Raw genomic sequence first — 24,352 nt, 5'->3', positions numbered from 1 at the left:
TACACCCTGGAAGGGACGCCCATCCATCACAGGGCACACAGACACACTCACAGCACAGCCAGTATTTCCAGAAGCCAATCAACCCACCAGTGTGTTTTTGGACAGTGGGAGGAAACCCACGTGAGCACAGGGAGAACATACAAACTCCAAACTCTGGAATCCAGTGCATGCTTGATATTAATTAAGCCAAAAATGTACACCTTAGATCTTGACCTCACTGTCATTTTGAACACCTTGTGTTGTAGAAAACGCTGTAATACATTCCTCAGTTTATTAGGTAATGCAGAGTAAGAGGTGTCTCAAATGGCACAATTTTCTGAACTGGTCTGTTGCTGCCCTCTCTGTCTCCATCGGCTAATTCACCAGGCTGACATTTTTCCAAACCATATAAGAGCTCTGGTTTCCTCCCACAGTCTAGAGACATTCTTTTTTTTTATTTCCTTGGCACAGATGAAAGGAAATGTCACAAAACAGAACTATCCAATAGCAAGAGTGTTGCACCTGAGATCCAAGAACAAGTCCAGAAATCAGTCCAGGAAATGGTACAAAATTAAGAGGGTGTCCTTATTCAAAGCAGCTTCGTGGGTCGACGAGCCAGATCTCACCAGGTTCCTCCCAATAAAAGGCCCAGAGTCGACCCTAGCAGGGGCATAAATGGGATATGTTTGCACAGTACGGGCCTTTTGAAATATGAAATAAAGAAGGAAAAGAAAACCAGAGCAACAACAAAATAAAAAAAGGATGAATAGGAAGATCTTTTTGCTTAATCATTACACATCGGGCCCACTCGCATGGAATCAGCTGTCTGTTACCCTGGTAACACTCCCCAGCCAATCAGAGCAGTCTTGTGGACCGGCTGCCTTGGAAACCGAAGCGCCGGGTCAAGCAGCCACCTGTCAGGTTGCCATAGCAATATGAAAGCTGGATTTGGGTATTTAGATCCAGATTCTCTAACTCCAGCAGAAGCAAAGTCTGGTGCAAATTGTGAAGCTAGACATTATGCCAGCAACAACGCTTTTGTACCCCACATAAAAGTGTTTCCTTTCCTTTAATGTGTAAATCACAGTTTAGTAAGCCTTCCACCTGCTACGGCTTGTTCTTTTTTCTCCAGACTGTGAAGTTGACCATGGTAAAAAAAAACAACGAATTTTTGTTATGTTATTTAAGTATTTGTTGACTGCACAGATAAAAAATACTTAGGGAGATGCTTTAAAACGTTGCTCAAATCCTAGAGACGAAAGCCTAGAAAAACTGTAGACTTACTGGCTCTCCCCTGTCCAAATTCATGATTTGGTTAAGATCTCCAGAAGCAAAGCTGTCCCTGCAGGTTTCTTCAGAATCCTCTGTGAAGCGCAAGGTAGAGGACACAAGCGTACAGTGAGAGAAAGAGCTTTTGGGAGTTTACACTGAGAGTGGTGGGAGGGTGGACCAAGCTTCCCAACTCTGTTATTGAAGCTGATGCTTTGTTTCTAGAAACAGCGGGATGTGATCCGCACGTCAATTAGCTGTTGAAATGCAAGTCAGTGAAACTATGTGTGTGGAGTTTGCATGTTGATTAGGTTGTCACTGGGTGTTCCTACAGTCCAAAGATGTATCAGTAGGTGAAGTGGCATCTGGAAAAATTGGTGTGTGTGTGTGTGTGTGTGTGTGTGTGTGTGTGTGTGTGTGTGTGTGTGTGTGTGTGTGTGTGTGTGTGTGTGTGTGTCCGTCCTGCAATGGACTGGTATCTTCTCCAGGGGAAAAGCTTGCCTTGCACCTGTTGCTAGCTGGGATAAGCTCTTACTCCTCTGTGACCTTGAATTGGATGAAGTGGTTAGATAATGGATGGATAAATATTTCTGTATTCAGATATAAAACGATGAGAACTAGAAGTATTCTCAGAAATTAACTTTGTTTTTCTTGTTTTCTGTAACCCTTCCCCCAGCACACACCCCTCCCACATGACAGACGCACACAGAAAACAATAAACCAGTTTTCAAAAGTGTGTGTTTATTAAAAATCAGCAGTTTCAGAAGGTGCAACGTTAAAAGGTTAGAGTGCCAGGTTCCCAGTTTTTCGACTACAAAATGTGAGGCAAAAAAGCCACGTCCTTGTTAAACAAGAAAAAAACGCGGCCAAATGAGACTCTAGACGTCACCTATTAACACAGGAAACAACAGCCTGTACATTAAGGCATGAATGGCTCTTAAGGTGTTAAACAAAAGTAGTTGGGATCAGTTTTGTCTCTGTACTTGGGGGTTTTAATTTTTCATTCTGCTTTGCCAGTCATTTAGACTCTACAAAACGGAGGATTGAGAGAAAGGAAATTAATTGGTCAACGTATTGTTGTGTCATCAACCAGCGTATCAATGTATCCTGACTTCCACTCATGTATTTCAGAAAGAGGAAACTAGATTTTGCACTGTGATGTACCCCATGTTCACCACCAAAAGATTCAGAGTGGTTTTAGCAGAATTTCCATTTGCTACCAATTAGTGAATTATTTTGGACAACAAGCAGAATGTCCAGAAAATCAAATGTAAAAACCCGATGCAGTCAATTACATTAAGATCTGGGATCTCCAAACCTGATCCTGAAGAGTCCTGATCCAGCAGGTTGTATGGATCGCTATTACCCATTGCTGAAGATATGCAACGATTCTTTTGTGATCAATTAAACGGGATTTGTTCAATTAAGACATTTAGAGAGGACTAAAATTGAAGTCTTCTTCAGTCATTGGGGGTTCTCTTAATGAACAGATGACTTGTTTGGTTCAACAATATCACGCAGGTTCTTTAAAATAGGTGACCTACAGGACTAACAGGACAGGCTCAACAGAAACAGGGTTGGAGACTCCTGGTTTAGGCATTTCTGTTCTTAATCCACCTTAAATACCCCAACGCACATTTCACATCCCTGTTGCCTCTGAAGCACAGCAAAGGGAGATGAAGAACAGTCAGTGATAATATAAGAATACCCCTTACACTTATATAGCACTTTTCTGGACACTCCACTCAAAGTGCTTTACAGGTAATGGCGATCCCCTCCACCACCACCAGTGTGCAGCCCCACCTGGATGATGCTCCAGTACTCTCCCCACACACCAGCTCTCAGTGGGGAGGAGAGCAGAGTGATGAAGCCAGTTCAGAGAGGGGGATTATTAGGAGGCCATGACTGGTAAAGGACAGGGAAATTTGGCCAGGACACTGGGGTAACACCCCTACTCTTTTTGAGAAACACCCTGGAATTTTTAATGACCACAGAGAGTCAGGACCTCGGTTTTACGTCTCATCCAAAGGACGGCGCCTTTTTACAATATAGTGTCTTCATCACTATACTGGGGCATTAGGACCCACACAGACCAGAGGGTGAGCGCCCCCTACTGGCTCCACTAACACCTCTTCCATTTTACAGTCTTAATTCCTAGACTGGGGGAAGTGTTGACATTTGTATACTATTTTTCGAATAACCCCCGCGAATAAGGTTTCATTTCAACTACATAATGCCATTTATCAGAACCCCAGGATCCCAAAGTGCCTCCAGTCATAGCTCACAGCAATCCAGCTCCAGGGCAGGGCTCTGTCCACTCCTGGTCCTGGAGGTTCAGCTGGAGGGCCACAGCAGCTGCAGCGTTCAGTGGTGTCCTTAAAGCACCAGCACAGGACGAGCTGCCGGACGCTGGGAAAGAGGAGAACTTAAGCCATAGGGACACAACTCCAGTCCTTGAGGTCCACAACATGGTGAGGGCACAGGGTCTTCCTAAACCATCAAGAGCTCAAGACCTGTAAAAACTGTCCAGATAAGCCCACGATGAGCTGCGTTCAGTCAAGAATGGTGGAGGTGGAATGAACCCCTGGAGACACTGCAGCATTGCAGGACTGGAGCTGTGCACCACTGACGTAAGCCAATAAGGAGCCGGTTTAACTTGTTGCAATAGGAACACCTGCAGATGGCCCCAGCCCTACAGGAAGAGGATCAGAACTCAGAGCCGGGAATGAGCTTCAGTACAGTAGGAGATCCATTGCTGGTTGGCTTTTACACTCCCCGCCCTTTAAGGATTCACACCCGCCCATCGATGACAAAAAGTGCCACGGGATTTTTAACGTCCGCAGCGCGGACAAACGGGACTTCAGCTTAACGTCTCTCCCCGAGAGACGGTGTGTCCTGCAGCTCAGACTGCCCTGCCTTAAGAAAGTTTACTGAGGTGTAGGTACATGGTATACTGTGCCACTTTTTAGCAAGAGGATAACGCCTCATGTTCAGCTCGCTTAGGTGAAACTGTCATTCTGTGTGATTATTTAGCCCCCCAGGAGCTGTTGGTCCTGTCCCTATGGGGATTTGAGCCTGGTCTTTCCCAGGCTCCAAGCACGCACCACACAAGCGCCCTAGACAGGGGACATTACCACCCAGACCCTCCACTACAGGATTTTTCTACACATCACCGTGCCCCTGCCTGGACTGGATTACAGCCGCTAGGGGGCGCAGAGCCACACTTCAGCGCTCTGTAGAGAGCAGAGAACTCTGTTACACCTCAAGCCCAGTTTTATGCGCCCTAGATTGCAAAGGGGGAGTAACATCACTTCTGTAGCTGGCTCAGTGTATGAGCTCTGTGACATTAGCTGACCTCTCTGTGTTATACCGCCATTTCACTGTGCTAATGTTAATACTCTGTGCCGATACAGTGGCCCTCTCACAGTAAACTTTCATAAGGGCAGTCGGTGTTTAACATGGGCTGTTTAAATCTCCACAGCATAGAGTAAATACAAACGGATATGGTGTTTTCAGAACCCACTACATTACAGAAACCACAGAAAATGGTACCGCAGTGTCAAATGTTAGTTTCTTCAAGCACAGTTCGCAATAAGACAGATTTACAGTTTCTCATTTAAAGTGCTTTTAGTATTGTTAAAAAATATACATTTCCGTGGAAAACAAACCGCTACATATATCAACATCTCAGTGAACATCAATTACGCTATAATCGTTAAATACAGTAAAGGATATTGTAACGAGCACCTATAACATCTTGTATAAATTCAGTTTTCTAGTATTAAGGCAACGAGTAGGTAAGTACAAACCGAACAGTTTTTTTTTTCAGTTATATTTTTGTCACAGCAGTCCGTCGTTGGATTTGAATCCTTTCTTCAATCCCAGCAACAACAAAAAAATGACGCATTTTAAAATGCTAAAACTTCACAGATTCTTATCCAAAAACGATTGCAAAAAAAAGGAGGCTTTGGGGTTTGAATCCGTTAAATGTGTGTTTGGATGTGGCAGCGCAAGAGATGATCTTCACGCGGGAGGAGTAAAGGTATTCTGTGGCGCACTTACTGTCACCTTGTACCTGAAAATGCAGTTCTCCACACAGGCATCGAGCAGAACTAAATGTAACTGTAATTACGCTGTCCATAGCGCCTCTTTCGAAGTTTGTCTACCGCCCAATCACCCCCGCCAGTGAAGAAAAGATGCTGTATTTGATTAGCTCACTTGATAGAGCGTGAGCCACTGATTCTGATTGAAGACAGAAGGAGGAAGGAGAATTACATTATATCGCAATTGTCTTACGCGGGGCTATTTTAGATTGGCACCCGAATCGCGTCGTTAAAATAAACAGGTGTGTTTATTGACATTTTTATGTTATGAAGCTTTGTGGCATCACTTCCTGCTGGAAAGAGTGTTATCAGGACTTTACTACACCTGCCGGTAGAGAGATCTCTATCACAATTACTAGGCACGGCGCCTAAATACTCGCGTTCGTCTCTGGACTGATCTCCACAGTGCGTCGTGGGATTGGGTTAGGCCCACTCGCTCAGAAAGCGCCTTTAACCAAGGGGAGGGGAGGAGATGAGAAGGAATCGGGCCGGATCAGTGCCAGTGCTGTTCTCAGAGGCAAAACCGGTTCTAACCCACGGTGTCCCTGTGAAGCGCGGGGCCATTGCAATTCCACATTGTCACGCCAGAGGGAGACGGAGACCTTGAAATTTCCGTTTGCCCGACGCTGCTCTTCAGAAGAACGTAGATCTCGCGAAAGTCTCGCTTTAAAAAAAGGGGGATTTAAAGGTCAGCGCGATACTTTTGTCCAGTGTTCCTTGTCGAAACCTGTCAGGCAACATGGTGAGCACAACAACGCATAGTTTCTCAGTTGAACAGGTGTATGCTTGTTTGGGCTAACTCTTGAGTGCTCAGTTCTGTCCCCAGAGACCGTCACGCCTGCTGGTTAAGGTTTCAGCCCCGCTTTGTTACACAATTATGCCCTTAATTGATTTAATAATAGGATTAATTTGAACTGCTTGACTGTTTTCAGCACTTACAAATATGGGAGGAGTAAAGTCGGTAGCTTAGGCGGCAATGGACCAAGTAATAGGTTTATTCCAGGCTGAAAATAGAAGAAAAGAAACACGTTTCGGCTGTGGAACCTCCTTCAGGTGTCACACCCCAAGAAGGCTCCACAGCCAAAACGTTGCGTTTCTTTTTTTCAGCATGGAATAAACCTTTACTTGTTCCTAAATGTGGGAGGTTCCTTTTTAAATATTAATCATGTTCATTATTTCACTGCATACCAGTAAAACAAAATCCCAAGTTCTAAACTGACTCTCCACACACACACCCTCGCCAAGACGCTCTCAAGTTTTTGACAAAAAAAATGAAAAGTGAGCAAACACAAAAATCAGCTGAATCTCATACTGTTCATCTCCACGGAAACCTTTAGTAAAACGCGAAAGATCTATACGATCGGAAGAGAGAAACCAGACCTCACGAAAACAGGCTTTCGTCATTGACATGGGCCGAGGTCTGCACCCCCCGTTGCGCACAACAGTAGTATCGCCATGTGTAACACAACGGCTCTAACACCTTGAAAATCGAGCAGCTGCTAAAGAAACCCTACGATTTCTGCATACAGCCTTTGTTTTCTTTTATGGGGGGAGGTGCTGTCTGCTGTCAAAATCTTGCTGCGACCATGATTTTACTTCCCCACTGCCGCGGGTCAAGAGGTCGCCCACGTTCGGGAGCGCTTTAAAGAACAACCGCTTGGAGACGCGAATATCCCTTTTATGTCCTTAGTTTTGTTTAAAACGACTAAACGAAACAAAAAAAAAATGCAGGCACATGAATTATTCCTCGCACCATAATGTGATTATTACAAAGGATACGGCAATATATTTTCACTTTTTAGGTTGTTTTTTTAAGTTCCCAGAAACGTTAAGTTTTAAACGTCATACAAAATAGCGATTTATTTTTAATCGAGGGGTGCGGAGTGCGTAGTTAGCGAATATGTCTCAGTTACATTTCAGGCACATTATTAGCTTCTACACTGAATGATTAAACCGCTATTAATAAGCAGTATAAAATATAGCACATCTGGTAGAAACTCATCACCTCGCAGCTATGACTTACAACTCTAATCATAAAAACGATTTTACAGTACATTTGCCTTAACCTGGAAGGAACTGAATACTTCGCATTAGTGAAGATATATGTTTGATTCCCGTCTCCTGCACAAAAACTCGGCAAAGTAAGTCGTTCGACACTAACCGACAGTTCCTGCTCGGAAAACACGGAAAGACTCAGTTCGCCGTCTTGGGTGGCACCATCTGCTGACGGCATTGCTCCGCTGCCGATTCCTTCACAGGTTTCGTTAGAATTGGATTTTCGTCATCGAAGCATTTCATGTTTTTCTAGTGCGTTTTCTCTACAAGTTCCGTTCTAATTGCATTTCGTTATCGGGGTAATTCTCTGTTGCAAGTCTCGTTAGTATGTTTTTGTTCCCTATGCGAGTCCCGCAACTGTCATGATGTGCGTATTGTGGCTCTTTGCGGGAGTGTTTGGAAAGGATATACAATATCACTCAAAATTGAGAACTGAGGTCTTCACACTGCCGTCCCACCTCCTTCTCCACTTCCGCCGCCCGCTCTTGTGTTCGGGGCGTCTTTGCTGAGACTGTCGGCCGGCCCTTAGGAAAGTTGAGGACGACATCCATGCTGTATTTTCCCTCCTTTATGCTTTCCCGGGGCTCGTAAGGTAGTGCTTCCCTACGCTTATAACACTGGGATGTGTTACACTTCAGACTGTGTCTAGCCTTTCCTCTGCTTTTACCATGATTCCCCTGTAATTTACTACACTTTACCCTGTTTCTCCTACAATATACCACAGTAAACTTTAATAAGGGCATCTGATTCTCCCTTTTCAATTTTCTTGCAAATTATCGGGGAACGTAATAATAATAATTAATAATTGCTTACACTTATATAGTGTTTTTCTGGACACTCCACTCAAAGTGCTTCACAGGTAATGGGGATCCCCTCCACCCCCACCAGTGTGCAGCCCCACCTGGATGATGCTCCAGTACTCTCCCCACACACCAGCTCTCAGTGGGGAGGAGAGCAGAGTGATGAAGCCAGTTCAGAGATGGGGCTTACTAGGAGGCCATGATTGGTAAGGGCCAATGGGAAATTTGGCCAAAATAGTCATTAATCATGAGCCAAAACAGTCATTAATCATCTTCTTGCACATCAATATTCTTTTCGTCCCAGCAGTCGGCTTTCTGACGTAAGTGTCCGTTATAATGGCAGGTACTAGAGCAGTAACAACAGAGAATCACGCAGAAAGTGTGTAAGAGAGTTACAGCAGTGCCAGTTTTGTTCTACGTCAGTGTGAGCTTGGTCCAGTTTTCCAGCTAAGGACCTGCTAAACGTTACTGATGCGCACGCTCAGGAGGCTGCTGTCCCTCGCCTTGCCCCTGTCCTTGTCCTTGTCCTTGTCCTTGTCCTTGTCCTTCTCTGTGCTGGCCGATCGCTCCCTGAAGCTCTGCTCCAACCGCATCTTCTCAGGGTCGGTGACGTCAGCGCCTGGGGGCGGGGCGTAGCGGGGGGCGTGGCCCGGGGGCAGGTGGGAGGTCGGCGGGGGCGGAGTGGGGGGCGGGGCCGATTTGAAACTGGGTGTGTTCCGGGACTTGGCCACTTTGTCGAAGAAGGCGAAGTCGGCCACGTACTTGCCCGTGGGGGACAGGGAGACCACGGGGGGGAACTCATAACCCCACAGGATCTCGTCGGGCAGGTAGGAGGTCCGCACTTGGCAGGTGGCGCTGGTGGGCTCCACCGTGGCCGACAGAATGACCAGGAGTTCGAAATCGGCCAGATCCGGGTCAGTCCAGCCTCCACCTGCAGCATGAAAAAAAAAACCTGGGTGATCTTTATCCCTTCATGCCAGGCTACTGTTCCCCCTTTCTTCAACAGATTCCTGCAACGTGACTGGGGTCAAAGGTCAAATGACCATTCCCCCTTTCTTCAACAGATTCCTGCACCTCATCATGGCACTGTGGCTGGGGTCAAATGTCAAGTGACCATTCCCTCTTGTATCCCATTATGGCACTTTGGCTGGGGTCAAATGTCAAGTGACCTTTCCCCCTTGTACCCCATCATGGCACTGTGGCTGGGGTCAAATGTCAAGTGATCTTCCCCTCTTGTACCCCATCATGGCACTGTGGCTGGGGTCAAATGTCAAGTGACCTTTCCCTCTTGTACCCCATCATGGCACTGTGGCTGGGGTCAAATGTCAAGTGACCTTCCCCTCTTGTACCCCATCATGGCACTGTGGCTGGGGTCAAATGCTCTTTACCTAAAGAGCCAATCTGCACCTGCAAACTTGAAAACACCGTAGCGCTGGACAGCAGGGGAAGTTCTTGTAAAAGAGCCTTTACTGTGAGAAATTGTTACATCGTTATTACCATTCACACATGATGCCTCTTCATAGAGTAGCTGCGCTAAGGCTTTTCTGCATTTGAGCCACACATTTCCCCGGCTTTTTCACTGGCTCCAGCATGCTTCACTGCACCTCCCTGTGCCTTTCCAATGGGGCATCACAGGAAACTTCAGGGGTTTTGCATAGTTGGAAAGCCTCGCGTTAACCAGGGATCGAAGTCCTGGCTCTAAAGCCAGAACTGGAGTCTAACTGATGAGATCTGACTGCACGGTGCAAACCAGCCTCCTTCAGGCTGTTTCCCCGACATTCTTCTCAAATCTGTAAGTGAACAATTGGCGTAATACAGCACAAAAGGCCAAAGACCAACATGACAACTGAATGGGCTGGCCGTCCCTGGGACTCTGGTCATACTCCTGCAGGGAAAGGAAAGCAGGCCTCTCTGGCAGAAAGACACCGAAGGAATGCTGGAACAGGCCCTTGCGCGGAATTGCTGTAATTGCGGCTCATCAAGAAGAAAAGCTTCGAACTCCGATAGCCTGGGTTCAAAAGGCCAGCAGACACACCGTAGCACAGAGGGGATCAACTAACGTTTCATGACAAACTTACAGCAAAGCCCATGCAAGGGAATGGGCAACAAAGAAATCACAATAACAGTAATATATATGTGACTTTTAAAAATCAATCAGGGGATTTCATTGGCTAGCAGTCCTCCTGTGAAACAGGGAGCTCCGTGTTCTTAACAGATGTATATGTCAAGCAGACGACAAAATGTCGTTCCTAATATTGCATTTTTCTAGATTGCTATGGATAGAGACTGAAGCATCACTCCTCCCATTCGTATCCCTCGTGAGCTGAACACATGCTCCACCAGATGGTGACATGCACAGAAAGGAAGGAAGAGAAATCCTGCAGCTGTGTGGTGACTGACCCCTGCTGGCCACAGAGGGTGTGCACACAGACATTGACACCTGTTGTGAGTTAATTCCTCCCAAGCAAGAGGTGACAGGTCCAAGACAGAAACATTCACCAGTGGCCTGGATCTTTCAGAATGATTGACTATTCTTTTATAAATAATCCTTACACTTATGGTTCGCTTTTCTGGACACTCCGCTCAAAGTGCTGTACAGGTAATGGGGATCCCCTCCACCACCACCAGTGTGCAGCCCCACCTGGATGATGCTCCAGTACTCTCCCTACACACCAGGTCTCAGTGAGGAGGAGAGCAGAGTGATGAAGCCAGTTCAGAGATGGGGATTATTAGGAGGCCATGACTGGTAAAGACAAGGGGGACATTTTGCCTGGACATTGGGATTAAGTCCCCTACTCTTTTGAAGAAACACCCTGGGAAGGGTAATGACCACAGAGTGAGGACCTCGGTTTTACATATCATCTGCAGGACGGTGCCTTTTCTACAGTACGGTGTCCCCATCACTATACTGGGACATTAGGAACCACACAAACCACAGGGTGAGCGCCCCCTACTGGCCCTACTAACACCTCTTCCAGCAGCAATCTTAGTTTCCCCAGGAGTCTCCTATCCAGGTACTGACCTCACTCACACCTGCTGGGCTCCAGTGGGGCTGCCAGCTGTGAGCTCCAGGGGGTAGAGTTAAGTCCCTTAACAGGGTTCCAGTTTCAACATAATGTCAATCCACACCAGTGTGCCGCCAGAGCCGTGGTGGGGACAGTGCCTCACCTTTGGCCACCCAGGCCCGGAAGGGGCTGGCGTCATCGATGACATGGTAGAAGGTGAGGGGCAGGATGAGGAAGGGGCTGTCGGTGGAGGTGTCCACGTGGAACGGGACGTTCCTCTGGTCCAGGCGCACCGTCTCGCCTTCCTTGGTCAGGGAGGTCTGCAGCAGCTTCCCCGTCACCTGGCAGCCGATCAGGAGGCTCTTCCTCATGTTGGCCACCCGGATCATGAGGCAGGGCCGCCCGTCGTGGTTGGAGATGACGGCGTGCTGGCTGAACTTCACCGTCTCGCCCCGCTTCTTGGGCCGGGCCACCTTGGCCAGGAAGGTGCCCGTGATGAAGATCTCCATCACCATGGTGAGCACCAGCTGGAAGATGAGGAGGATGATGGCCATGGGGCACTCCTCCGTGATGCAGCGGAAGCCGTAGCCGATGGTGGTCTGGGACTCCAGGGAGAAGAGGAAGGCTCCCGTCAGGGTCTGGACCTGCATCACGCACGGCGTGTGGTTGGAGGGGGGGTCGAACTCTGCAAAGAGGCACATGGGAGGGTTGGAACCATTTTGCAATAAAAATAAACAAATATGCACGGCTGTGTTAGCAGTTTTGAATTATCAAAGGCCTTGCGTATTGCAAAGCTTTGGAAAATCGTAAGAGCCTCTGGCATTTGATGGCTAGAATGGCTAACTGGTCTACATGATGTTGTCGTATACATTGTTGTAATGTTGCTGCTGGAAGAGGTGTTAGTGGGACCAGTAGGGGGTGCTCACCCTGAGGTCTGTGTGGGTCCTAACGTCCCAGTATAGTGAGGGGGACACTATACTGTAAAAAGGCACCATCCTTTGGATGAGATGTAAAACCGAGGTCCTGACTCTCTGTGGTCATTAAAAAATCCCAGGGTATTTCTAAAAAAAAGTAGGGGTGTAACTCCAGTGTCCTGGCCAAATTTCCCCCTGGACTTTACCGATCATGGCCTCCTAATAATCCCCCTCTCTGAACTGGCTTCATCACTCTGCTCTCCGCCCCACTGAGAGCTGGTGTGTGGTGAGAGTACTGGAGCATCATCCAGGTGGGGCTGCACACTGGTGGTGGTGGAGGGGATCCCCATTACCTGTAAAGCACTTTGAGTGGAGTGTCCAGAAAAGCACTATATACGTGTAAGCAATTCTTATTATTGTTATTATATTGGACAGGAGTGCTTGAACAAAGGACTCATTTGCAAAATAATCAACGCATACCCACACCATTAATGCTAGAAAAGGTCATTATTGGCGTAAGTGTAAGCAATTATTATTATTGTCTTCGATTCTAAGGGGGAGAATGAGAGAAACAGAAACCCATGGATGCCTCTAGTTCTAGGCAGAGGCAGAAAAGCGGCACAAGACCCTTGCGGCCAATGCGAATCACGGAGACCGCCTTCATGGATCTCGGCGTCGGGCTGCGGACCAACAACGGGCTTCGTGGCAGGAGGCGGGGGCGAGAGGAGGAGGAGGAGGAGGCAGGGGGGAAATGCCGTCTCACCGAGCAGGTCCCCGTGGACCAGCGCCACCAGGTACCACAGGACCCCGAAGAAGAACCAGGTGCCGGCGAAGGTGGCGGAGAACAGGAAGAGCTTGTAGCGCCACTGCATGTCCAGGAAGGTGGTCCAGAGGTCGCGCAGGTAGAGCGCCCCCCTGCCCGTCACGTGGTCGATGCGAACGTTGCTCCGGCCGTCCTTGGACAGGACGCGCCTCCTCCTCCGCAGGGCGCTGGGCCCTCCCAGCAGGGGCTTGAGCACGTCCGTCTGCGTGGTCTGGCTGTAGCAGACCTTCTGAGGGGAGGGGGAGCGGGAGCGGGAGGGGGGTGGGGTGGCGGACGTCATTCTGAAAGAAGAAAGAGGTGGGGGGCGGTTAAAATGACAAATGACAGATAGAATATGGTTGTAGGAAGCAGTTATTGGCTGTGAATTGGGGTCTGTTTTTTCTTACACTCCATTGACCTGATGGTGTCTATCGTGGTGAGAATCGTGTCTAAAAAGTGCAGAGCAGAGGATGGTGAAGAACCTGACAGAGATTTCCAGTTCTTCTCCATTGCATCGCATGTAGTGCGTGCTCCCTCAATATCTTGGGTCGTAAAACCGCATCTTACAGGTTGAAGCACTTTTTAACATTCTGGAGTCTCTGATATAAAGGCCGGGAATAAACACACCTGTTTTCATATCTGAAAACCGGTCTAAAAAAATACGTTTAGGTCTTCCTTCAGGAAACAAGAGCGGTTTCCCCTATCAATTGCTTTACAAGGTGATCATCACCTCCATATCCCGTTTATAGGGGTGAATGATGCTGGAAGCACCTCAAAGCTCTGAAAGTAGCGTTTGAAAAGCGTCCAGACTCAAACACCGTCCGTATCTCAATAGTAAAGTCCACAACTTTGAAAACTTGTTGTCCGTCTTTTTCGTTCTATTTTTTAAACAACTGTTCCAAGAATATAATATCTTTTGAAATAAATTAAGGCTGCTTTCCAAAATGTGTATCTTCCTTCCCTGGACATCTGTCTGTCTCAATTCGATCGGTCTTTGCATGAGATTATTCAACGTCTTGGCATTGCAATACACCAACTTTTAAGGAACTGTGGTCGTCACTTATTGGAATAGATTGATAGATACTTTATTGATCCCATGAGGGAAATTGCAGTGCAACAGCAGCTTAACCCTCACAACACAGCCACAGTGTAACGAATTATATAATAGTACAATACATACAATACAATACAAGAGTTACTCACAGTCCGGACACACAAAGAACAAACTAGAACAGAACAGTACACAGAAAAATCGTATCACACATATGAATATAAATATAGATGTAAATATAGATATGATGTAAATATAGATATGATGTAAATATAGATATAAATGTATTGCACAGAATCTTCCAATAAGTAAAAGCGAGACACTTTATCCCGTTCCGGCTGCCTGACTTCTGCGCTGATGACTAGTAAAACTTTGCACAAAATGTGAAAAAAAAAACAAAAACACTGTGTATGATTTCAGCGTAATTCTGGAGCTTGCACACATACTAGCAAGAAACTTACACTCGTAAGAAAACGTTAAACGCCATTCTAGCTGTTCTGAAACCTCCCTAAATAGGCGGCGTGATTAAGAGTTCTGTTTAAAAGGTGCAGAGCAGAGGATGGTTTCGATCCATCAATCTCTGGGTTATGGGCCCAGCACGCTTCTGCTGCGCCACTCTGCTGTTGGTTGTTGGCAGTGCCACATCAAACAAAGAAATACCGGCTCCTTGGTGAGTGTACTGGCACACTAACTACTGTTGCACCATACAGGTGGGAGTGACACATTGGTGGTGGTAGTGGGATTCCCCATTACCCATAAGGCTCTTTGAGTGGACTGGTCAGGAAAGTGGGGTAGCTTGTTAGCGCCATGGGGAACAAAAAAAATTGGGTGTCTAAACGAGAAACGTTTTGCGTGTATATGAGAAAGTACTGCGTTTAAATGGGATTTGTTTTGCGGTTATATGAGATAACACTGGGTTAAAACAGAATAATCAGTTGGTGAACAATCCTGTCATTGTTGGTTAATCATTGAATCTTTAAGCACAAAAACCTGCAGATGAATTATTTTACACAAAAAGAAGGATATTCTTCTGTTCTTTAAGTCATTCTTCCTCTTGTGCTGTTTAAGTCAATGCTAGTTTGTATGGGACAATATAATGCAAGAGATTAATATTGTAGGCAATATTGTTCATAAAAGAATGATTGCATTTAAATACAATGATATCTCGTATAAACCCAAAACATTTGTCCTTTAAATGCAATACCATTTCATTGAAACAGAAACAAATATTTTTCTCTGTAGTGCCAATAAGCTTAGTTGGAAAACAGTATATGAGTGTAAGGATTGCTATGAAATAAGTGACTCATCTAATCATTTTCGAACCACTGTATTGGTTAGAGCCAGAGCCTATCCCAACAAGCAATGGGCACAGGGCAAGAAATACCCTGGACAGGATGCCATTCCATCACAGGGACCCTCATACACACACTCTCACTAGGACCAGTTCTCCCAGAAGCCAGTAAACCTACCAGTATGTCTTTGGACTGCAAGAGGAAAGTCACACAAACAACAGGAGAACATCAACACTCCAGGGAGATAGCACCCCAGGAATTGAATCCAGGACCCTAGAACTGGAAAGCACACACCACTGCACCACCATGCCAGTGCTGATTTTATTTAATGAAACAGAGCTGCCTTAACAGGTGAGGAGTTGGTACCGCTGAAACAGTACATGGCATGAGCTTCTTTCACCCCACATCAACATTTTCAAGATGGCAGCCTAGACAGAGTAGTGTGACATCTAAGTATTATAGTGGGCATGCTGGATGTCAGCTGCTGGCAGCAGGGTGGACCAGTGCACAGAGCCCTGGACTCATGAATGAAAGGAACTCCCAGGTCCCAGCTGAGACACTACTCTTGTACCTTTGAGCAAGATACTTCACCTGAATAGGTCTAATGAAATACCCAGCTCTATAAATGGGTGACGATTAAACTTGCTTTAGTCTATAGTTTCAACTGAATAAATTAGTAAGTTCTAGTCATTTATGGTTGCACTAGCAGAACTCAAAATCTTGTACATTTTAAGGGTTAAGGACAAATACGGCTAATCATTTGCTAATAAAGGTCTCGTGCAAAAAAAAAATATGCGAGTCCTTCTTGGAAGATCTTGTAAATAGACATACAATCCATATTTTTCTCATCACTTTTGGGAAACCGAACAGCACTGCCCAACCATCAGATCCCCAAAACCCAAACCCAAAGACTTAGAAAAGACAATAATCTCACATGTATAATAATTTCACATGTAAAAAACAAAAGTAACATCCTTCCTCCCATGCAATATTCAGTGAGATCTGATGAATCCCCTGTCTGTTAAAATACAGGGTGTCTCAAGATTACCAGATCAGGGATTTCAAGTAAGGTAGAGGCAACTGACTTGACTTCTCAATTTCAATGGTGTATTTTATTGAAAGCCTATACATTAGTCACACCCCACTGCCTCACAAAAGGTACTGAAGGTACTGTAACTGGGTAGCTGAGTTCAGTTGTAGGCGTTTCTATGGATGAAAACTGAAATAGGGCCCACAAAGGCCTATCGAGCAGTGTCTTAGCAACAATGTCCACCCAGCAGCTCCGGGTTAGGATTTAATATGGTTGGGCTGCTTCTGTCCAGCCCCAAAACGTGCCTTTGCTGCCTGACTTGATTTCACTCAGGGGAGGATCGGAATGTCCAAGCCTTGGTTTCAAGCAGTGCTTATGAGTCAGTAACATACACTCTGCCCTGGACTAGAGATATTCTTATGTTGGAACAATTTGAATGAAATAATAATAATTATAATAATAATAACACCAACTTTATTTGATATAGCGCCTTTAAAGGTGGCTTCTCAAAGCGCTTTACAGAAAGACAACAGCAACAACAACAATAAAAACAATAACAAAAAATACACAAGATAAACACAATAAGAATGTGTAGATGATGGTACTAAATACAGTAGGAGCAGAGGGGTAAAGAATGGAGCCAGTTAAGTAAAGGCTCTTTTAAAGAAGAATGTTTTGAGTCTGGATTTGAAGGAGTTTAGGGAAGGTGACTCTCTGATATCCTTGGGGAGAGAGTTCCAGAGCCTGGAGGCATAACAGGAGAAGGCCCTGTCACCCATACAATGTAGACGGGCTTGGGGGACAAATAGGAGAGCAGAATTAGAAGAGCGAAGGTTGCGAGGTGGGGAGTAGGATGATAGGAGCTCAGACAGGTACTGAGGTGCCAAGCCACGCAGAGCCTTAAAGGTGAGCATGAGGATTTTGAAGTCGACATGAAACTTGACAGGAAGCCAGTGCAAGGACTCCAGGATAGAAGTAATCTGATCACTAAATAAAATTAAATGTATTCCTTGCTCTTATAATATAAGTTATAAAACACTTTTCTGGAGACACCACTCAAAGCTCTTTACAGGTAATGGGGACTCCCCTCCACCACCACCAATGTGGATGATCACTCACAGCCTGCAGGGTGAGCACCACCTATTGGCCCCACTAACACCACTTGCAGCAGTAACCCAAGTTTTTCTCTAAAGGTCTCCCATCCAGGTACTGGCCAGGCTCACAACTGCTGAGCTTCAGTCAGAAACTGATCTTTATTCTTTCCTCAGATATTTATTAACATTTTCTACTGTTGTGTATTCGTATTATTTATGTGGTTCCTAGCTACGCAATGGTGTCGCACTGTACTTGGGCTTATTACATAGGAAATGATGCAACTAAGTGGAACAAAATATCCAGCATTGTGTGTGCCGTGTATTATGTGTGCTAAGAATTAGACGTAGTACACAACAGCTACAAAATCTCAGAGGAAAAGCTGGCTTTTAAACAAAACCATGCCACCTTACCTGGTAACCCTGAGGGCCATATCTCCCCATCATACTAGTAACCCAGCCTCATTTCTCTGTTTGTATATTCCCGTGTGACATTCTTGTTACTTCTTGAACCAGTTCGCACTCAATTTCCATTTTCTACCTTTGTTTTAATTCCCGATTTCTTTGCGCCTGTCATCTGATACAACAGCAGATACGAGTTGAGGGAAACAGAGATGGATTGTGTGCGGCAGTATTGTACAATCTAGCAAATCCTCAAAACATTTTATTCAATATTTAATATTATTAAATAATCACGAGATCCTGCGGATTCCTGGACACCAGGAAGAAGTAATACAAGTGAGAGATGCCCACTCATTTCCATTTTTGGGGGCGATCGGATTATGATCCTGCAATTTTTGGATTTCTATGTTTTTAGTCCAAAGGCTCGTCTCAGTCAAAAGAAACAAGGGCATTTATTTTCTCCCAAACATAAAAACACCATTCTTGGCTAAAGGCTGGGGCAAATCTCCTGGGCCCGAGGAGGATGCCAATCTTTTGAAGATTGTTTAAAGTTTTCGATTTAATCTTATTTCTTCCTTTCCGCAAAATGTTGTTTATCGCGATGGCCGCGTCTTTTATCGTTCTCTTTCGGCTGGCCCTGCGTGCCTCTCATTGAATATCTCGGTCCCCCCCGCTCCCACTCTCCTGTGCTGCAGCCTTTCGGCACTAAATCTCCCCCGCTGCCTCCTTCTCCTCCCTGTGGATCAGAGTTATCACTCCGCACTGGAGCCAGCCGATTGAAAGCCCTGTTGTGTTGTGTGGGAAGTCTTCTGATCATCTGTGGTCTCTGTGTCGAGCTCCCCTCCCCCTCCGCCAGACACACACCTTTCCTCTTTCTCCGGTGACAGACCCTCCTCTCGCCACCACAAACTGGACAGATCTCTATCAGGGGAAACTTGGCTTTGTCCAGCCCCTTTCAATAGATCTCTTTATGCGTCTGATAACATCTTCTGCCCTCCCGATTCCTGACACAAACGACAAGCATGGGAACGCACAGCACAATTGGACGGCTGTATCGGTTTCAGCCGGGCCTTGGGAAAAGATCCCCTTCCCCTCAAGCCATTCTGTCCCTGAGAACCGCGATCTCAGCTTCCCGGCGCTGTCCGGTGGGCTGTAGGCTGCGGCCGGCATGTCCTCAAATTCCTCACACTGAAATGGGGAAAGGTACATTCCATCCTGTGGCCCAAAAAATTATTTTCCTTTTAGCATGGAATGAATCTTTACCTGTTGCTTTGCAGCCTACGCATGCTGACGCAGCTCCCTACTGGAACGTCTTCATCTGACTGGGGCCAGCACGTGCTCCACGTTTGAGGGCAGGGTTAGAAATAATGAATCAAAGTTGAACAAAAGGATTTATGTCAGGCTGCCTCTACAGTTCATCATGCATTCTGAATAACGGAGCAACATGCACCTGCTAACCTGATTAGATCACAGTCTAGGTCCTGTGTGTTCTTCTTTTGTCAAAACCCAGATGTCTTTGGGTTTAAAAGCGACTCTGGACACCCTAGGCTTGCAATTGCGAGTCATCTAGTGTTGTAAATTTTCAGAATCTCCGAATTCCAGGTACAGACAGAATCCAGCAAACGCAGGGCGTTTTTCGCTCTTCGGTTCCTGTCAAATTCGTCCCACACCAGTTCGATTGCCAAGAGATCTGAAGGGACAGCTAGGAGCTAGGGGACACATTTTGGAAGATGCTCTTTTGGTAGATATCTTTGATGGTATGTTTTGCACAATAATTGCACAGTACACTATCTTGTCCTGCCTATGATTTGTGATCAATCAAGGTAGACACAGTGCAAAGCCTTCTTCAGGTATCACATCTGACAAACAAAATGCTATGTCTCTTTTCTTTTCAGCATGGAAAAAACCTTTACCTGTTCCTTTGCAGCCTGTGCATGCTGACACAGCTACAGTAGTTACTTGAGCTTCTACAAAAAGTATACTGCCACTCTGGAGAAGAGCAGTCAGATACAGTATATTTCTGGGCTTACGGGACAGTGCTACTCTCGCAGACACAGAGATCTGCACAGTGACAGGAGACCGTGAAATGAGAAGACTTACTAGTGAAAAAGACAAACATGGGGCTAAGGGCTCAGGACGTCTGTTGAATCAACAGTGAAACAAGCCCCAGTGGACACAAGTGAAACCAGAGGTTTTGAACCAAGGACAGGAGGCTCTTCTTCATGCAAAGGATTGTAACGGGAATAGGATTGAAGTCCGACAAAACAGCTTTGTTACAAAGGTGATGCTCTTGGTTTGTTTAAACAAACCGTTGGATGAGGTCTTCAGACCCGTTAGCTATTAACAATCAAATAAAATAGACTGGCTCATTGGCAGTCCTCACCCTAACTGAACCCTAACCTTAACCATAATGCACAAAAAGGAAACTGCAGATAAGAAGAGACAAAAACGGGAACAATGTTTTCAATAAGGCTGAACAGCAGGAATCTGAGGTAAGTGAAGACAAAACTAAGATCAGTAAGGATATCTACTGGGGACCTCTAAGTCACTGGGAAGAAGTGGATGGACCGTACCTTTCTCCCCCAGGGGAAACAGAGTTCTATTCCAGCCAACCTAACCCTAACCCTAACCCGAATCTGAACCTGAACCCTAACCCTAACCCAAACTCTAACCTGAACCCTAAACCAAACACTAATCTGACCCTGAACCCGAAACATAAATTGAACCCTACCTGATCCCTAGCCCAAATTCTAACCCTAACCCAAACCCTGTACTGAACCCTAAACCAAACCCTCACCTGAACCTGAATCCGAAACTGAACCCACACCCTAACCTGAACCTTAGCCCAAAATCCAACCCTCACCGTAACCTGAACCCAAACCCTAACCTGCATCCTAACCCAAACCCTAATCTGAACCTGAAACTGAACCCAAACCCCCTCCCCTTTATGATCTTGCTTCTGTTCTTTTGAAAGGGAATGAGACTGTATTGGAATGCAGGCGGGCTGAGCCAGATAATTGATTGCCTGTTGAGGCCTGTATGCCTGTCAGGCACCTGACCAAGGAGTCTGGTTTTCTGAAAGGACCTCTGGGGGGGATTTGACCCTCTCTCTGCCTTTCCCGCAGTTTAACTCGCCACCCGCTGAACCGCTGAACCGCAGAACTGCTTAACCAGGCCAGCGCTTCTCATTTCTTCCTGCATCTCTGCTCGTTTCAAAAGGCCTAGAGGGCTGAGAGAGCTTTTCGGGAAGCTCTGGCTTAAGACAATATTCTATATATTCCCTGCATCTCAGGCCTCCAATACCCCATGTAATAAGAGCAGAAAGCTTGTGCTCACAGTTTGCGGGAGCGTTCTGGTCAAACACCCACGGAGTGTTCCTGAACTGTTTGGGTCTGACACTGTGTTAATCTTTAACCCCCGTAAACTGATCCACGGACATGTGCTATTAAGAGAGACGTCTCTATGCAGGTATGTTCCTTCTTTCAGGCAGCAGAACCCATAATTAGGGTTATAAATGGGTGAGCAGCAGGTTTTGACACTGGTACTCAATGGTTATTATGAGTCCAGGTGACTATTAGACAGAAATGTTCAACAACAAACTGCTTTCGTGACTCGCTGGAGGGGACAAACTAATTAAATAGGTTGGCTAGAAAAAAAAAATGACAGTGCAGCAGCTAGGACCTGCGTCAAAGAGGTCTACTCCTCAGCGTGGCGTGGTGTAGAAGGTAGGGTGCTGGACTTCTATGTGGGGGGGGTTGTGAGTTCCAATCCCAGGTGAGATACAGCTGTTGTGCCCTTAAGTGAGATAATATGCTCAGATAAAATAAAACACCTGGGCAAATAGCTCTACAACTGGTTAGATCAAAGTGCATCTTTCTAATAAAAGAAAATTTCTTGAGTAACACTATCCAATTTTCACTATAGTAGAACTCCCTGCTTTTATATTATATGAAATGATATATAAAATGGATTATATAAAATTAGGAAATTAAAATGGCATAGGTTTATTATAGTAAAAGATACCTCATTCCAGGTCCCCATCTCGCACCAGGTAGTAAGTTGGCTGGGCGGATCAGAGTTTGGATGGAAGTCAGGGACAACGCCAGTCCCCCCGAAACTGAATGAGGCCCTCGCTAGTTTTTCCAAGCAAAAAAACAAGCGCCGCTGACCCCCCGGGTCTACGCGGGGAAAAAAACGCTTTTTTGAGAGAGAGTCCATCTCAAAACAAGGCACGCCGTGTTCCAGACCCATCGCCAAAGCTCAGGACAAAATGGTCCAGACCCCATGCAGACTTTGTGGGGTGATCTTGTAACCTCTTATAAACGCTTTTAAAAAACAACCATGTGTATTGTGCATAGACTGATGGCACGTGTGCCGTTACATTCATTTAGAATCAGCAGTGCTGCATTCATGGTTCAGCTACTAGTAGCTAACAGTTGTGCGTTGTGCACTGCCACTCATTGAACATTCTGCTCCTTTGGTTTAGAAACCACTCTCCGTAGTCATTCCACAACACTAATGTTATTTTTATCCTTCTTGGGGAGGGAGGGAGGGAGGAGGGGGTGCATACAGCAGCTCATTTCAACGTAAAGCATATTTTAGTAGGTGGGCTACAAAAAGAATTTGCCCCCTTCCAGAGGAATCTGGTTGTGCCACAGAGGATCCAAGCACGAGATTTGCCTTGAATACAGTCTGTATAAGAACAAGCCCCATACAGTCAGTTGCCTTGGGGTTGGTATTCAGGGCAGAGGGGCTGTGTTACAAGCTTCTATTCATGCACAGCGCAGAGAGCTGCAAAGACATCTGTATAATGCAGTCGCTCGGGCTGGGTAAAGGGGGTGGCTGGAAAAAATGTCCTCGGGGGGGAAACACACCCCAACCTGGCTTCTCCCCGCGGTAAAACAAATCCCAGGACAGAGCCGTGAGGGTCCGGGAGCGGCCAAGAGCTGCAGGCCAGACCGTCGCAGGGTGAGTGAAATACCCAGCAGGGGCGTGGGGCGGCTAACATCCCAGCGCTCGGGGGCATCGGCTGCATACTGACCCGCGACGTGGTGTTGACCGGTCTCTCGGTCAGCCTGCTTTCAGAAACAACTTGCATTCCCAATCATTCTGGCGCACTCTGGCTGCCGTCGCATCATCCAGGTGGAGCTGCACACTGGTGGTGGTGGAGGGGATCCTCATTACCTGTAAAGCACTTTGAGTGGAGTGTCCAGAAAGGCGCTATATAAATGGAAGGCATTATATTAAACCTTCCACCCCTCTAGTTCATCCTATCCCTGGTCCTAAAAGCTCACATCACAGCCCAGTGAGTGTCCCAGGCCTCTTCAAGTCAGGACTGCCTTGAGCCTGCAGGAACACTGGTCCATCAGCCGAGCTGAGCTCCGCAGGCCCCTGCATGCTGATGATTGAAAGGGGCTGTGGGCGGTCACTGGCTGTCACCCTGTGTCTAGGAGCAGGAGTTCTCAAGCACTGCCAACCAGAGAAGCACTAATGAAGGCTGGGGATGCCTTCTGATCTACTCGCAGCATTTCCATGTGGAAATTTCCTACTGGGTAATTGCTACGAAGTTCTGCAATAATAACAGTTGCAGGGAAAATGTAATGGAAGCTATAATTTCACAGAAGCTTATAATATAACATAATTAATATAATATAATTTGAGCTTCCCATTAACCACACTATTCTGTGTTAAATAGGACTTGCTTTTCATATATTTGCTAGAGACGGCCATTCTTTTCCAATTAAACGCTGGCCAGCTCCAATTCTGAATAAAACAAAATCTTTGCTTTCCAGTTATCATCCCAGAGCTCCCCTTGACTGTCCAAGCTGTTAGTTGAGCACAGTTACTGGACTTGTCTGCCCCCGTTGCCCCACTCCTGCACTCCTGGCTATGTGTAAATGGCAAGTGAGTCTGTAGAATCATGGGATACTGCCTGTGGTGTCCAGAGTACAGGGTGTCCGTTTTACCCTGAGGAAGGAAAACTGGTGAGACCAAAAGATGGAACTTCCAGGAAAATGAATCCAGGATCTTCTAACTACACATCCAGCATCACTACCATCATCTTATGCCTGCATGGTTCTTATTTGCGAAACGGGTTCATGTTGTGTTAAATGTCCTATTTTTTGTGGCATGTCATGTACCTGCATGCAATGAAAATTCTCCGTCTGGGACAATAAATGAAGTAAGTAAAGATGCACTTAGCCATCTGGTGTCCCAGCAATCTGTGTGCGCTGGTGTATCACACAAGATGACGTCTCCACCCAGCCCGAGCTACAGCACATCGAGACTGTTACTCGCAACGGTTGCTTTGCGCTTTGAGGCGCCAGTTCTCACCCCTTCAACCCCCACAGAGGTTTCCCCACATCTCTCTGGTCGCAGTTCCTTTTCTTTAATCAACTATTTCAATTTGGGCCCAGCCCAATGTAAAGGAACACAGGAAAGGTGACCGGCCACAAGAGGGCGCCCTCCTCCATCCAAGGTCAAAGGTCGGGTTCAAGTTTGTGGGGTCAATTTCAATTCCCAAAGCACAAGCCCGCCGCACATTCGGCGGCCTTCTTGT

At 46.3% G+C, this 24,352-nt stretch overlaps 1 protein-coding gene and 1 non-coding gene across 2 annotated transcripts in view; both read right to left on the bottom strand.

Annotated features, from left to right (window-relative positions):
• Positions 1 to 1,969: 1,969 nt before the first annotated feature.
• The window catches only part of LOC148659969 (ATP-sensitive inward rectifier potassium channel 10-like), a 31,990-nt gene continuing 9,607 nt past the window's right edge, over positions 1,970 to 24,352 (bottom strand). The window contains exons 2-4 of the mRNA XM_088633980.1: positions 12,889 to 13,229; positions 11,375 to 11,896; positions 1,970 to 9,137 (exon numbers count right to left, since the gene is read on the bottom strand). Of these exons, the coding sequence (XP_088490106.1) occupies positions 8,665 to 9,137; positions 11,375 to 11,896; positions 12,889 to 13,228 (1,335 nt within the window). The 5' untranslated portion in view covers position 13,229 and the 3' untranslated portion in view covers positions 1,970 to 8,664. The remainder of the gene's footprint in view (positions 9,138 to 11,374; positions 11,897 to 12,888; positions 13,230 to 24,352) is intronic.
• On the bottom strand, positions 6,620 to 6,733 carry LOC148659970 (U5 spliceosomal RNA). The gene has a single exon (XR_015939839.1). It is a non-coding gene; the product is annotated as a U5 spliceosomal RNA (small nuclear RNA).

The sequence above is a fragment of the Lepisosteus platostomus genome, chromosome 6 (assembly GCF_059453375.1).
Source record: "Lepisosteus platostomus isolate fLepPlt1 chromosome 6, fLepPlt1.hap1, whole genome shotgun sequence".
NCBI classification, from domain to species: Eukaryota; Metazoa; Chordata; class Actinopteri; order Semionotiformes; family Lepisosteidae; genus Lepisosteus; species Lepisosteus platostomus.
This window is presented reverse-complemented; position numbering and strand designations above follow the sequence as displayed.